Below are 16,788 nucleotides of genomic sequence, written 5' to 3'. Positions count from 1 at the left end.
TAGAAGAAACGTATTTTATAGCTCAAATACAATGTTAAATGATCAAGGATGGATACATCGCTGCCTGAATGTAGTAAAAAATAAGCAACGGTCTCCACATCTTTGTGAACGAGTGTGGGTAAAGAAGTTAGTTAATGAGAGTATGATCCGTTTTAGAACATGGAATAAAGGTACTCTTATTTTAACATATATGGAAATAGTTTTTTTTTTTTTGAGATCACATATATGGAAATAGTTGACGCTATGACTAAAATGAAGATTAATTTTATGTGCCAGCAAAAAACTATGTTGGTAGGTGAAAAGGCGAAAGAATTAGATAGTTCAAGATATAAGCATTGATAAACTGGAAAAGTTAGATCGAGAAATGATGTAGGCATTATTGTGGATAATGAATTGAAAAAGGATATTGTGGATGTAAAGAGAATGTGAGATTTGATTGTATCCCACAAATTTTTAGTTTAATAAGACATCTTTATTTTTTATTTTTTTTAAAGGAAATAAGACATCTTTAATGTTATGAGTGTTTACCCATCTTAGGTAGGTTTGGAAGAATATCGAAAATTAAATTTTGAAAGGCTAAATTCAAGATATACCACAAGGAGAAAATGTTTTTCTAGGAGGGGATCTAAATGGGCATGTAAGGAGTGCTTGATAAGTTTTAAAGGCTTGAATGAGGGTATAGCCTTGGGGAGATAAATGCATTGGGTAAATTCATCCTAGATTTTTTTGTTGTCTTTTAATCTTACTTTAGGAAAATAAAAAGGAAATTTATTACATACAAGAGTGGGATTTCATGTTCTCAAATAGATTTATTTCTTATTAGGAATTATGATAGAAATATTTGTTTGAATTTAAAGTTTTACATGGAGAGAGTTTGACCATCCAACATATAGTATTGGTTATGGATGTAAGGGTTAAGATAAGAGAGGAGATGAGAGGCCATGATTGGGAAACAAGGATCAAGTGGTGGCATTTAAAGGATCAAAACCAAAGTGTTTTCCTGCAAAAGATTTTAAAAAAAGGTTGTGTGAAGCTACGTAGAAGTGAAAATGATATGTGGAACAAGATGACATATGAGATTAGAAAAGTAGCAAAAGAGACACTAGAAGAATTAATAGGTTTTGGACCTAGCTAGGAGTAAAAAATCTTGGTGGAACCAAAGAGTTCAAATTAAAGTGAGAATCAAAATAGTACTTCACTAATAAAAAATAGGGATAAGGGTGATACATATGAAGACTATTACACATTAAGAAATTTAGCACATTCCAACCTTGATGACAGGGTTGTTTTCGAGGGGTGTGTTTTTTAGGATATAGTAAAGGCTGATTAGAGTAATTTAAGTAGTTAAAAGGTACCTTTTTTAGGATATAGTAAAGAAAAAACTAAGAGTTACTAACTCTACGATACCATTCAACATTTTCTACATTTTTTAGGCTGATAAGTTTAAATATAAAGCTAATATTTTTTCTTTCTCTTCAACGTGCACACAAATGCATGCAAAGGTGTTAATATTAATTTCGTGACTTTACATTTAATATACAGATCTGCGTATCGGTGACGATGACTTGAAGAACCTTTGTTTGATTGAAATTGAAATGCTGCTTCAGGAAAACAGACAGTCGCTTACTGACTTCAAATCTATACCCAGCCAAACACAGCAGACATGCCAACTTTCAAAAACAAGCTTATCGTTGATGAGCTAAATTACAACAAAGATGAACTGGAAATGACACATGCTAATATGTTACTGATGCTGATTGATGAACAAAGATATGTGCATGAAAAGATCATGGAGTCTGTTGGTTCTGACAACGATGGTTTCTTTTTCTTATATGGTTACAGTGGTATTGGAAAAACCTTTATATGAAAACATTGTCGGCTGTAGTTAGATCGAAGGGGTTAATTGTACTGAATGCTGCATCTAGCGGTATAATGACTCTTCTATTACCAGGAGGAAGAACCGCACACTCGACACTGACAGTCCCTATTGAGATTATGAGGCATCATCGCTTACGATGGAAAAGGATAGTCCTAGGGCAGACCTGGTGCGTGCTGCAAAGTTGATAATTTGGGATGAGGCTCCAATGATGCACTGATGGTGTTTTGAGGCAGTTGACCGATCAATGCGTGATATCATGTCCAAGAATGATCCCCTAAACGAGTTTAAATCATTTGGTGGAATGACAATAGTTTTAGGTGGTAATTTCAGGCAGATATTGTCTGTTGTCCGAAAAGGAACGAGGCAGGATATTGTTGATGCATCAATCAATTCATCAAAGATATGGGCTTATTTTAATGTGTTGAGGCTTACTGTTAATATGAGATTGGGTGCATCTTTGATACCTGCAGAGCAGAAAGAAATTGCTAATTTGGCAAGGGGATACTTTGAATTGGAGACGGCAACAACGCTTCGGATGAGAATGATGAAATGAAGGTAGAAATTTCTGAAGATTTGCTCATATCGGACACAACAAATATGTTGATGTCACTTATAGACTTTGTGTATCTTGATTTGAATGATAACCTTGGTGACCCGCTATTTTTCCAAAAAAGGGGAATACTCGCACCAACGCTTGATTCAGTTGAGCATGTTAACGAATATATGATGTCACTGATTCCAGGTGAAGAGAAAGAGTATTTAAGCTCTGATTCTGTTTGTCGATCGAGTGAAAATTCTGATGTGCAAAGCGAGTGGTTCACAACGGAATTCCTTAATGGTATTAAGAGCTCTGGAATTCCAAATCACCGGTTGAAACTAAAGGTGGGATGTCCAGTTATGCTGATGAGAAACATCGATCAGGCCAATGGACTGTGTAATGGTACGAGGCTGACAGCTACACATCTAGGGAAGAGTACGATAGCTGCTACCGTAATTACTGGAAAAAAGGTAGGTGCCAAGATATTCATTCCTAGGATGAATCTTATTCCGAGTGATCCAGGACTACCCTTCAAATTCATGTGCAGACAATTTCCATTGACGCTTTGTTTTGCAATGACAATAAATAAAAGTCAGGGTCAATCTTTATCTCGAGTGGGAGTTTATCTTCCTAAGCTCGAGTTCACGCATGGGCAACTCTATGTCGCTGTCTCTCGAGTTACTTCTAGAAAAGGTTTGAAGCTGCTCATCTTGGATGAAGATAATAATGTTTGCAAGGAGACCACATATGTTGTGTATCGTGAAGTTTTTTAAAAAGTATGATCATTGGTTATGTTTTAGAATTGTTGTTGCTATAATTTAGAAAACTAAAGTTGCGTATTGATTGAAAGTTGTTTTTTTTTTTTTTTTTAATTTCTTTGTAAGGCGTACTGGTCATTACAGGACATGTAATTTCTATATAAGCAGATCCTCCTGCCTTTGACTTTTAATTGATGCACTTTTCAGGTATAACAATACGCGGAACTTTTTTTTTACATCGTTGTTACGCTAAAATACAATATTTACATTAGACCATAGGTTTTGTAAAAAATAAAAATAAATAACAATCGGCGTTTCTGTAGCCCAAACTATATTTATACACACCCGTAAAAAAATTTAATGTTTGCATTCACAGACAAATTTGACACTCACTATTATATAAAAAAAAATACAAATTTTTTAGTTTTTATGATTAATATACATTATGTCAATAAATAATAATATACAGTACGTCGGCGTATTTTTGCAAAAATATTACATATGCTAAGTTTAACAATGAATACATCTTATACTACAAATAATTAGTATAAGTATAATAAATCCAAATACTTTAATCGTTATGTGCAATGTTTAAATATTTCAAAATATATACAAAATTAAGATGATATTTTTTTCATATCAAATTAAAATTATAACAACACTTATAACTTTAAGATAACATAGTATAAAATCTATACATTTGATAAAAAAAGTGTTTTATTTCCCGTGCTTGGCACGGGTCACTATATATACTAGTAATGTTAACTCATAAGGTATTGTAAAGCGATATATCACCGAGAGAGTGTTGTTTAATGGAAAATGTCAACGAGTGCTCCCAGATACTCTTTAAACATCAAAAGTAGTAAGATTTTATGAAATTTTGTACATTTATTACATTGAAAATTAAAGTTTTTAATTTATTTAAAGAATAATTTATTTATTAAAAATGCTTAAAGAGTACCTCGTGACACTAGTTAACAAGACACATATTTAATCATGCATCCCTACTATCTCAACATCTACATCATTACTAACAAAATAAGCATATACCCTTCAATATTTAATTTATCATATGAAGGCCAACAAAAATCTTCCTAGTTAAAATTTTTTATTTTCATCAATCAAACTATTTTACCTTTGAATTGATCGGCCATGACAAATTATTGTTAGTTTTTTAATCTTTATTCAACCTCAATTTCATCAAACTAAGCATATGCTCCTTTATATTCTATCAAAACTTGCCCAATAAAAAGCATCCTTATCTACATTCTTAATCTTCACCCATCAAAACTATTTATCCTTATCATTTCTTCTTTCTTAGTTTCTTAAATAGTTCCCATTTTCAAAGTTGAATTAATCTTAGAGAAGAAGAATATGAAGTTTGCAAAGATATATATTGATGATATTAAGGAGAAGCAGCCAGGATGGAGGGACAAGTTCTTGTCATACAAAGAATTGAAGAGGCTTATACGATTGATACATGATGATGGAAGTGAGGAGGCAGAGTTTATTTGTTTGTTGAACAATGAAATTGACAAGTTCAATGATTTTTTCATTGAAAAAGAGGAGGAATTCATTATCCGATATAAGGTTAAATATAACCACTTCCCTAAATATATGACTGGTTGATGAAATTACGAAAATTAAGTTAATTTTTACAAATTTATCATTTAAGAGAGAGAATAAGTTTATGTTATCATCAAAGTATTTTTATGTTGTATTAAAAAAAAAATTATTTTTATGTGAAGGGACAAGAAATTTTTTCAAAAGGATCTTTATTATATTTAAAGGCATGTCCCATGAGCATTACTTAGTTGATAAGGATAATGCATTATAATATACGGTGGCTGAGATTTGAACTCAGACACCCACTTACCACCTTAAAAGGTTAATTCTATCAACTATACTACTTGACCAAAAAAGGTAAGGGTATGACTGTATTCGTCCCGCATCTAAATTCTCTTAGGGTGTGTTTGAATTGAGAGTTTGGAAGGGGAGGGTTTACTTTTCGTTTTTAACTCACGGACTATATAACATGTTTGTCTAAAATAAATTAAGTGTGATTGAAGTATTATATGATTGTTTATCATGTTAATATGTTAACGTTTTATAAAACATTTCATAGTGTTCATAATTTAAAAATGAAAAGTAAACCCTCCCCTCCTTTTCCCTCCTAAACCCTCCATCCAAACAAACCCTTAGCGAAAAATTATTTCCATGTTTACAAAAAAAGAGTTTTGTTAGTGCAGGAGTTAGAGCAGAATATCAAGAGAGCAATCAGTTTAAGGGGAACAAATGGAAGTCATTCATCAGAAACTGATTATATGGAGATGATGAATACTTTAACAAAATATATTGTTGATTTACATGGTGAAATGGTACTTTTAATAAACTACTGTAACATCAATTACACAGGTACCGTTTCTTCTTTCGTCATAAGCTTAATTATAAAAAATTATCCAAAAACTCATCCTCAAGTTTAAAAATCTCATAAACAGTCCTCGTGAGCTTAACTCAATTGGTAAGGACAATGTATAATATATGCAAGGTCTGGGGTTCAAACCCCAGCCACCACAAAAAAAAAAAAAAAAACAACAACAATCATTGGAATATTTCTCATGCTATATATTATTTATGAATAATAACATTGCTTATGTGTGAGGTTCTTAATTTTGAAGGGTTGGTGAAAATTCTGAAGAAATATGATCGAAAGACAGGCGGGCTTAGGCGCCTGCCATTCCTTCAGAAAATCCTCGAGCATCCCTTTTTAAGCACAGATCTGATTTCAGAACTTGTTAGAGAATGCGAAAATATAATAGATGAGGCATATCAAGCTGGTGAAGCAGCCGAAAGAGTAAATGCAAAAGCTGTATTTGATGGAAAAGGATCGTTGGAAAGAATAGTTGAAGCTTTGCTTAAAAAACAAGAGAATATGATGATCGTCAAAGAGGGTACGACTTCTATGCAAAACGAGTGAGGTTTAATCTTAAACACACTCGGTGTGATGATGTAGTTCAATTCTGCATAGAAGATTCTTCATTTTCGAGTTGCATGGTTAATGTTCTTAGCGTAATGTGATGATCCGCAACTCTCCTCAAGACTTAATATATATTTTGTTCTTGTTTTCTTTCATAATGAGTGTTTATAAATAAGATGAGGTAATGCTTGTGACTAGACTCGTGCTAATAGCCAATTTTACTCTTCGTTTAAAATCTTTTAATTACAATTCTGTCTTTCTCTACTCGATCAAATAGATGTAGTTTTTCAAATAATCGTATAAAATTTTGTAGCGTCAAGTATTTTTATCGAGAAAAGCGACAAACATCGGCTTCTGCATGCTAGTAATAGTAATTGCTACAGCAAGATAATAAGCTCTCCTGGATTTTTCAACTGACAAATCTATTGACAAACCTAACTCAAACAAGAAACAAAAGAAGTAGCATTACTATGAAAAGCTTAGCTCATTTTCATCCTAATAACGATGAAGGGGCACATTATATTAACATAGTTAAATGCATAGCCTCAATGTGGCTAATGCACTAATGCCTAATGGGAAAATCACAGTAAAAAAATAATTACCCTCTCTACAAACTCCCATAACACTATGCAAAACTTGAGTGAGCAATATGCTTCACAAGAAGAATCAAATTATACAAAAACCTAAGAGGCAAAACAACAACCCTTCTTTCCACCACCATCTATTTCATTAGGAACAATTATCCTACTTCCCTTAAGAAGTGTTGAAGTCCCATTTTGATCATCACCATTGGAACTAAGTGGTTTCTTTGCATTTATTCGGTATATCTCGGTTAAAATCGTTAAAAAACAAGTTTCGACATTGGTGGCTTCAAGCGCTGATGTTTCCATAAAGAAGAGGTTCTCTCTTTGCGCAAACTCTTCTGCGTCTTCCATTGGAACTGCTCTAAGATAAGAAAGATCGCATTTGTTTCCAATTAACATGATCACGATGTTTTTATCGGCATGACTTCTCAATTCTTCTAACCATCTGGCCATGTGATCGAATGATTGACGTTTTGTCATGTCGTAAACTAACATTGCCCCAACTGCACCTCGATAGTATGCACTAGTAACTGCCCTGTACCTATAGGTTAGAATAAGGGGCAACTTTCAGAGACCAAAGTAGCAAATTAATGCTTCAAATGCAATAAGTCTAATGCTAAAGAGATTATATAAAGTTGGAAGGCAATAAAAAACAGTCAGGTAGGATCCACCTATGCATGTTAACAACTCAAAGACATGGAACTAAGGGCTTGGATTCCCTACTGTAAACCACTGATCGGAATTGGATAGTTGAGATCTTGGCGTGGTCACTATTTGACTGCAGGGAATCCGTTTCTAGGAACTAATCGACTCTATATCCAAGCCAAACTAAACAAGCCAGATAACAAGGGTTACTTACATTACAAGGCATCAAGAAAAGAAAAAAAGTCGGTAAAACCAAAACGGCATAGAAGAGTTATCAAGATGTAGTCATTTTGATTCCTTATTCCTTAATGCAAATCTTGGTTACTTGATCATGAAATCAATCGTATTAATCTGTTCAGGAACACAACCATACAAATGCAAAGCTATCGCGGAAAAGGTTTAGTTAATATTTCCTGACATTCGTGCTACTATTCGGGATAACTGAATTCAACAACTTTTTAAATGATTAACGCAGTTCATGTGCATGGTTAACGCATTTTAATGAATGGTTAATGACTATATTAAGAATAGATACCTCACTAACAACCAATTGAACTTTGTCAAACAGAAAAACAACATCCTGAACTTTAATAACCACAAATTCGAAGATTATTAACCACAACGTCAGGTGTTCCAACTTGATGTAGAATTGAACATCTGAAAATCAAGGTTAATCATGTTCAAATTCATGGTTAATGAAGTAAAATAAATAACTAACAAGTTGTAAAACCTGATATATCTATTAACCAAACCTAAAACTTCATTAACCACATGTGTATACCGCATTAACCATTTAAAAAATTAAGATTTTTTGATATTGTTACAAATTGATGTTCAAATAACATTTCCCATCATATACATGATCGCCATTTTGGTTCAAGGGTGCATAGGGAAAAACATTTGATGAGAGAGATCAACCCTTTAAATAGATCTCAATTAGTTGCGCACAGAGAATACTTTTCGTTTACCAAAAAATCACAAATAAAAACTCAAACAAAATGACAAATAATAATTATATTGGTAAGATTCATACCTTTCTTGACCTGCCGTATCCCATATCTGAGCTTTAACGGTTTTATTATCAATAATCAAAGTTTTTGTTTGAAATTCAACACCAATTGTGGCTTTAGAATCAACTTTAAATTCGTTCCTTGCAAAACGACCGAGTAATTGAGTTTTTCCAACTGCAGAATCACCAATCAATACAACCTTGAATACATAATCGATCTTTGTGTTATAATCACCGTACAAATTAGACATTGTCACAATCCTCTAACCCAATTCAATATGCATTGAGAAGGTTAATTAATTAATTAATCTATGTATAATCATTGATGATTGATTTGTTGATTGATTGAAAATTGAAAATGGGTGATCTGGGTATGATGTTAGATGGGGATGAAAGTGGAGAACAAAAATGAAACGTTTTTCCTTGCGTTCCACGGAATAATTGTAAATAATTATTACATTTATCAAGTATTTTGTTTAATAAACCAAGGTATCATTAATGTGTATATATGTGGAGACTAGGACAAGTATTTTTACTTACATATGACATAATCAAAGATATTTGAATCAAATGATTAAGATATCCAAGTTTGTTACACATGACACACTATGTTTGTTGAAAGATATTCTTGACTCTCTCCGTCCTATAATAAACGAGTTATTTGCAAAAAAAATATTGTTTCAAAAAATTAACTTATTGCACTTTTAAATATAATATTAATTATATTTTTTACGATTATAACTCTAATTAATACTACTTTCACCATTCTTAATTCAATATATTCTACTTTACATTTATAATAAAGAAGAATGCACTAATACTTGACAAAGACACTCAAAACCATTATTCACTCTCTTTCATTTATACGTTTTTTCTTAATACGTGTGAAATGAGCCAATTGCTCACTTATAATGGAACGGAGGGAGTAATAGCTATATTGTGAATTCGTTAATTAGAGCACATCAATAATTTTAGAAGTGTCGAGCAAGTGATGAACTTTTTCCGCAAATGTACCAAAAGTTTGGTCAAGTAATAATATTTACAAAGATTCGTCTCCACAATAATTATTATTTCTATTAGCCAATTAATTAATGGAAAATTCTATGATGAAGTTATGAGAATGACTTTTCTGGTGAAGTTAACCTTTTGGTCAATCATTAATTGTTTGGTGTATTGCATATTTGTCCATAAGATGTGTCATTATATATTTACTTATTGCAATTGTGTTCCTGATTAAATCAAAATTAAATATTTTTATTATTATTTTATTTTGTAATCGTAAATCAAAATTGGATAAAACACAAACTTTGAATCCCTTTCATCTTCATCTGTATGAATATGTTCAACTTCATTAGTATCTTTCACTCCAAAATCTTATCATCTTTTTTTTTTTTTTTTTTCATTATTTCACTCCAAAATCTTATCATCTTCATCAGTTCGAATATGTTCATCCCTTTCACTCGAAAATTCATCTTCTCCAACACCAATAAGAACGTTTCATCTGCTCCAACACCAATAAGCACGTTTATGCACATCATACCTTTAATCACTTTCGTCCTTTGGTTTCGAACCCGATCTTCACAACCATTTGTTTCATCTACATATGAATAGGAAGAGAAAAAGAACACGAACGAAATGAATAATTTAGGTTAGAGAAATCCCCTTCTGCAGATGAAGATGGAGGTACTGTAGAAAGGGGATGATTAAAAATGATTTAATTTGGGCATAAGTAATAAATGATTTAATTTTAAACAAAATAAGTTAATAAATTATAAGTAATTATTATTTTGTATGAGGACTGATTTGTAATAAGATAAAATTTAGTCTTAGAGTGGTACACTAACATGACACTAGCTGGCATATTTTTCCAAAAAAGTCAATTTACTGACTGCACCGTAGAATCGCCTTAATTAATGCTTATTTAAATGTAAAATTGGAGGGTTTTCATAAGAGTTGATATGGGGCTCAGATAGCTTTAAAAATGAAGTTGAACCAACTTCAGAAGCACAAAATGAAGTTGCTTCTGATGAAGCTCAAGATGGCTCTCAGCAAGCTAATCAATCCAAGAACACATTCAAGTACAAGTCTTCACATCCTGAGGATCAAATCATTGGAAACAAAGAAAGTCCTAGAAGAACAAGATCATACTTCAGACAAGAAGAGTCTATGATTGGACTGTTATCAGTGATTGAACCTGCCACAGTTGATGAAGAACTTTCCGATGATGGATGGATACTAGCTATGCAAGAAGAGCTCAATCAGTTTCAAAGAAATAATGTGTGGGATCTGGTACCCAAACCTCAGCATAAGAACATTATTGGAACAAAATGGGTATTCAGAAACAAGTTGAATGAACAAGGTGAAGTAGTCTGAAACAAAGCAAGACTTGTTGCACAAGGTTATAGTCAACAAGAAGGCATTGATTATACTGAAACATTTGCTCCAGTTACATGATTGGAAGCAATCAGATTACTTCTATCCTATGCTGTAAATCATGGCATAATATTATATCAAATGGATGTCAAGAGTGCATTTCTTAATTGAGTCATTGAAGAAGAAGTGTTTGTCAAGCAACCTCCTGGTTTTGAGGATCTTAAGCATCCTGACCATGTTTACAAACTTAAGAAATCACTATATGGCTTGAAACAAGCTCCTAGAGCTTGGTATGATAGACTAAGTAATTTCTTGATCAAAAATGATTTTAAAAGAGGTCAGGTTGACACAACACTCTTCAGGAGAACTCTTGAGAAAGACATTCTTGTTGTGCAGATATATGTTGATGATATAATATTTGGTTCTACTTATGCATCTCTTTGCAAGGAATTTTTTAAGTTAATGCAGGATGAATTTGAAATGAGCATGATGGGAGAATTGAAGTTCTTCCTTGGAATTCAAATCAATCAAAGCAAAGATGGAGTATATGTTCATCAAACAAAGTATACTAAGGAGTTTATGAAGAAGTTCAAACTGGAAGATTGTAAAGTGATGAACACTCCAATGCATCTAACCTGCACCTTAAGCAAAGAAGATACTGGATCAACAGTAGACCAGAAGCTGTATAGAGGTATGATTGGTTCTTTGTTATACCTCACTACATCTAGGCCAAATATTTTATTCAGTGTATGCTTGTGTGCAAGATTCCAATCAGATCCTAGAGAATCTCATTTAACTGTTGTTATGATTTGTCAAACATAACAGAGACTTATCACTGTCACCATTTTTGTTAACGTACAAAACTAGTAAGGTTTTTGCAACACTTCCAATTTGTGTAGAAATTGCACATTTTTAGTTTTTTTTTTTTTTTTAAATTTAGCTTGCATGTTAGTTTTGATGATTGTTAGTGACGAATTAACTTAGGAATTGTTGTTTAGATGTTGGTTAGGGTACAATGTGGTAGTTTAGGGTTTAGAAATTGTTAGATTACATAGTTGTTTGAAAATTGCACACTACGTGTTCGGTAAAATGTCTCAATGATATTTTTTTGTTTTTTTGGATCGTTAATGATGTAATTAGTTAAAATTATGTTTGTTAATGTTGATTATAGTTAATTTGACTGAAATGTGGTTGTTTATGGATTCAAATGACATTGTCGACATTATAGTGTTGTTGTTGTATTGTTAAAGATGACACGTGTGTTGTTGTCGAATTTTTTTAAATTAAACGTAAATGTATAGTTTCTTGTATGACATTCATGTGCTGATATAGATTTATCTCCTTGTGTTTGCAGGGATGGGTTATAGCTTACTTCAGACATGTGGTTCGAAGGTCGAGATATCAAGATTACGAACGGGAGAACCCGTATGTGGGTAGATGGAAACCTCAGAGGAGGTTTAGACATGCTGATCACTTCAGAGGCTTGTTGGATTCGATGGAGCATTGTCATCTCACCTAGAGGTCGTACGAGCACCGACGAGACGTGACACCTTTTTAGGACGTGTGCTGGTACTCTGGATGGATCTTGGCCGGCAATCAAAAGATGGTGTGTCACTTGCCCGAGCGGGTTCTGAGGCAGTACGGTTATGTTCAGATCGTTCCCCGACCACCTACTACGATTATGCCTCTTCCCCACTAGATGTGGCTACTGCCTTCTTGGAGTTTGCTCTGCATGTCGTTCCCCAGCAGCATAGGGGTGGCTAGGTCCAAGACGACGAGCCTTGGAAGCATTCAGATAGGTATGTTAGGTGGTTCTATCATGTATCACATCCTCTTCTCGTCAACACTGCTCAAGAGTCTGACATTGTCATGCCGAGACCTGTCTACCAGGATATTCTTGTTGACCAGGAGTGGGCCAGACATCATCCCGATCCATTGCAGGTCATTACCAGCATGCGAGGCAGGGTGGAACATGCGATGCAGATTCCGAAGGTGGTTTCAAATCCACTCTTCTTCGGCATTTTGGAGGGCCTCCGTACTGATTAAAGAGCGTGTTTAAGCAGCAGCCGTTCCGAGGAGGAGGTCTAGGAGTCCAAAAGAGGAGCAGTAGTGTCTTGATTTAGGACTTGTTTTTATGACTTTTTGGATATTTGTAGCATTTTCGCAACATTTTGGTTGTACTATATTTACATTTGTGCGGTTGCACTTATTTATGACATTTACGTTATTTTCGGTAATATTGTGTTTCTAAATTATGAATGAATGAATGCATGTGTTCTAAATTATGAGTTTTGGTTGAATGAATGAATTAGTTTTGCTAAAGAGGGAACAAGGCAGTAGTTGCTGGGCGCACAGAAACCAGTGTGAGTTAACTCACGCCAATGTTAACAGTAGCTGACTTAAGTCACGTTGCGTGTGTTAACTTACGTACCATTTACACTAGCGTGAGTTAACATGCGTAAGGGTATTTTACACATTTACTTTAGAAATGAGCAGAAACGTTTGGGTAAAGAGCAGAATTCCAGGGGGCGGACCTGGACTAGGCCCACTATGGCAAGTGCTACACTAGTCCAGGCCCAATTACAAAAAAATTGTTTTTGATACAACTGCATAAACAGCACACGCGCGTTTCCTTCTGTTGTTTTTCCCAAACACGATACATCAACTGCAGAAGCATCAGTGCACCACCCACCGGCCACCACCAACGACAACCCACCACTGTCCACCAACCAAGACCAACCGCCGTCGCTCTCCTCTCTCAGATCAGCACCACCACCATCTCTGTTTAAGGCCAGTTTCTGCCCCCTGCTCTCATCTCACCTTTCCCTTTTTAATTGAAATCGTGTTTAAGTTTCTCTTATTCATTTTGCTTATTATGATTAGGATGAATTTTGTTGTATATTGTTTTGTTGTATATTTTGCCTATTAGTAGCAATCTAGTATATTGTTTTGTTGTATAATTGAATAAGGATGATTTTTTTTTTCTTTTTTCTTTCTAGTTATGCCTGGAGACCGAGCTTGTGGTAATGAGAGTAACAACGTCATTGACTTAGAAATATCGAAAATAGATCCTTCGTGCAGATTCTTATTAAATTTAGTATTATTTAATTATTTGACAAAAAATTTGTGCCTGGGGAGAGCGGGAAAGGGAAAGAAGGTAGAGGAAAAAAGGGGGCTACTTTGCTTAGCGGCGGCGGAGATAGAACTATCATTGGCGACGCTTTCAGCTCAACAACATCCATCTCTCACATTCTCGCTCAAAATCCATCTATTTATATTAGAAGTATTTCAGCCTTTGCAAGTAAAGTGTTTGATAAAAGTTCTGAAAGAATGTATAAAACTTAGTCAAGAATCATCACTGACTATACTCTTCATAATTTGACCTGATTAGAGACATTTTAGTTAAATCATTAATTTTCTCATTTTTGTCTATATGTTTATGATTAAATTCAATTGTTTCGCTCTTATGGTTTCTTCAGTTTCAGTGTCAACCATCAACCAACTTTTCTCCGTTTTGTTTCTTTCAAATTTTGGAAATTATCTCCTTTTATATATTAAGGGTATATAGATTTTGCACATTATTTTCTCAAGTTTTTTTCAACGCGAGAGGATCCTAATCCGTAATTCTTATGAGGCCTTTGTGTCTTGATTAATTTGGATCATTTTAGTAGCCTGTGACTACATTGATTGAGCTTTACTAAATCAAGGTGGACTTGGAATTGAACATTGTTTGACTTTTTTTATAAGGTCAAATGGCACCAAGATGGAAGGGAAAAGATGCAAAATCAAAAAAGGAAGCAGAAGCTGAAGCACTTAAAGAACCCATGTCAAAGATTATATCACAACTTCAGTCTTCTTTAGTTCAATCAAATACTTGTGGATTTCTCTCTGATAACTGTGTACACTTAGCAGTGCAAGCAGAACAACTTGACTTGCTTGATAAAGCGTGCTTTGGTCGACCTGTGAGGATAGTTGACAAGGATATGTATTGGTTTCAATTAACCGTGGAGGAAGCATTCTATCTAAGTTATTCATTGAAATGCCTCAAGATTAATGACGGTGCTGATACTGGTCCCTTAAATGATGAAGAGTTGTGGTGTTGCTTCAAGTCCAAGAAAGAAACATTCCCTTATTTCTACAAGGCTTATTCTCACCTTCGAATGAAAAACTGGGTAGTGAGGTCAAGGTCTCAGTATGGTGTAGACTTTATTGTTTATCGCCATCATCCGGCTTGGGTGCATTCTGAGTATGGTGTACTTGTTCTATCACATGACAATGATGGTGAATTAAATGGAAGATTGAGAGTATGATCTGATGTTCTTTGCACAACTCAACTTCTTGGAAGTGTTGCAAAAACCTTACTAGTTTTGTACGTTAACAAAAATGGTGACTGTGATAAGTCTCTGTTATGTTTGACAAATTATACCATCGAAGAACGCACAATCTCCAGATGGAGTCCAGAGCAATGGCGTTAAAGATCCATATAGACATGCCATGATCTTAATATTATTATTGTTATTCCCTTTCTGCATAAACACAGCAGAAAATACTAAACTCGCCCATAATTAAATTTGAAGGTCAGTCTTGGATATTATACCAAGTGTTCTTTTATTTTTGTTTGCTTTTAGTTTAAACCCTTAGATTAGTGGTTAGTGGAATCCCTTTTTATTTTTGTTTAAATCTTTGCATGCATTGTTTGTGGCTTTCATACTTCATAAGTTATTCACAATGAAGCCTGATTGAAATGGATTTGTCTAGGGAATAACCAGATATGTGGCTTAGGCAGATCATGATATTAATAGCCAATTTGCTGTCTCTGTAGGTGGCTAAATAATCCTTAGTTAATTTTCTGTAAAAATATATCCATTGTTAATTTAAAATCAATATGTAGCTAATCAATAAAATAATAATTCATAGCAGTTCAAAAAGAAATAAACTAAATAATTCATAGCATTGCAATTCTATAGCTTCAATATGTACCTTTTGTTCTCAATCGTACTAGTTGCTCAATGACTAAATTGCATTCTCAATTTCAAATTTCAATAGTTTGCATTCTGTTGTAAGTACATCTGTTTTATGTAATTTTGTTCTGGTCAGAATAATGTACAACAAGCTTTCTCACTGTGCTGTTTGTGGCATTGTAGACTGGCACTCTCCCCATGTGCTCTGCAAAATTCTTTTTAACACTTGCAACACTGTTGTATTTAGGAAGGTACTTTGGATTTTTTTTTTTGTATTGATTTTCGGTTCATGCTCCAATGGAGTCATCTGTTATGGTAAAGTATGTTAATTATCCGAGTCTAAATGGTGTGGAATTGAACTTGTGTAGAATGAGTAATGTGAACTTTTAATTACCACCTTAAGGACAAGGTGTTTGTGCAAGACCAATGGGATGTAATGATCCATGGTTGCCAATGCAATCTCTTATTTGAATAACATAACAAAGATCGAGAAGTGACGATGTCTCTTAAGCAAAAATGGTTGCCATGGCCACTATGGCTACCATGACGACTCCAAACATAGATGATACAATAGAGTGAGCATTAGAAGATGGAGGAGTGGAAGGAGCAGATGCGCCTTCTGCTAGAACAGTGATGACAAACTTTATTTGATGAGCAGAACAATGATCAGCTACGCCACAAACATACCACTTTCTTCCTTCAGTTTTTAGTTGAATGATATCCTTTCCTGTAGAAAGTGCTTCATTTTTTGGTGGAAAAGTGCAGTCTTTAAAAAGTGTACATTCACTTTGAAGATGCTGTGCTTTGTGTTGTCAATGTCATAATTGAATACTGAAATAAGAGATTATTGAAGAGTAAGTTAATCTTAGAACAGTTTATATACTTTAAAAAGTACCTTTTCATTATATATTGTGTGCAAAACTATAGAATTTGAAGCACGTTTAAGGATTGTCATAAATGATGAATTTCATATGCATCAATCACAAATAGAGAAGAGTAGAGTGAAAATGAAAGTCAAGAGTTCAATTTTCACGCTCAACAAAAATAACTAGCAATAATAATTT

General features: G+C 33.9%; 2 protein-coding genes and 1 pseudogene across 2 annotated transcripts; 2 read left to right on the top strand and 1 right to left on the bottom strand.

The window, feature by feature from the left end:
- The first annotated feature begins 5,828 nt into the window (after positions 1-5,828).
- Positions 5,829-6,152, top strand: LOC25480758 (SPX domain-containing protein 1). Its single transcript, XM_024774391.2, has one exon. It carries the CDS (start codon positions 5,829-5,831, stop codon positions 6,150-6,152), a length of 324 nt encoding a protein of 107 aa, XP_024630159.2.
- Positions 6,153-6,835: 683 nt separating this feature from the next.
- Positions 6,836-8,641, bottom strand: LOC25480757 (ras-related protein RABA4d). The gene is made up of 2 exons (XM_013586768.1): positions 8,415-8,641; positions 6,836-7,277 (listed from the first exon to the last, which is right to left on the bottom strand). The coding sequence occupies exons 1-2, from the start codon at positions 8,639-8,641 to the stop codon at positions 6,836-6,838; spliced, it is 669 nt and encodes a 222-aa protein (XP_013442222.1).
- A 4,732-nt stretch (positions 8,642-13,373) lies between these two features.
- Positions 13,374-16,582, top strand: LOC25480756 (tRNA-splicing endonuclease subunit Sen2-1-like; annotated as a pseudogene).
- The last annotated feature ends 206 nt before the right edge of the window (positions 16,583-16,788 follow it).

Source organism: Medicago truncatula, chromosome 7 (assembly GCF_003473485.1).
Source record: "Medicago truncatula cultivar Jemalong A17 chromosome 7, MtrunA17r5.0-ANR, whole genome shotgun sequence".
Classification (NCBI taxonomy): Eukaryota; Viridiplantae; Streptophyta; class Magnoliopsida; order Fabales; family Fabaceae; genus Medicago; species Medicago truncatula.
This window is presented reverse-complemented; position numbering and strand designations above follow the sequence as displayed.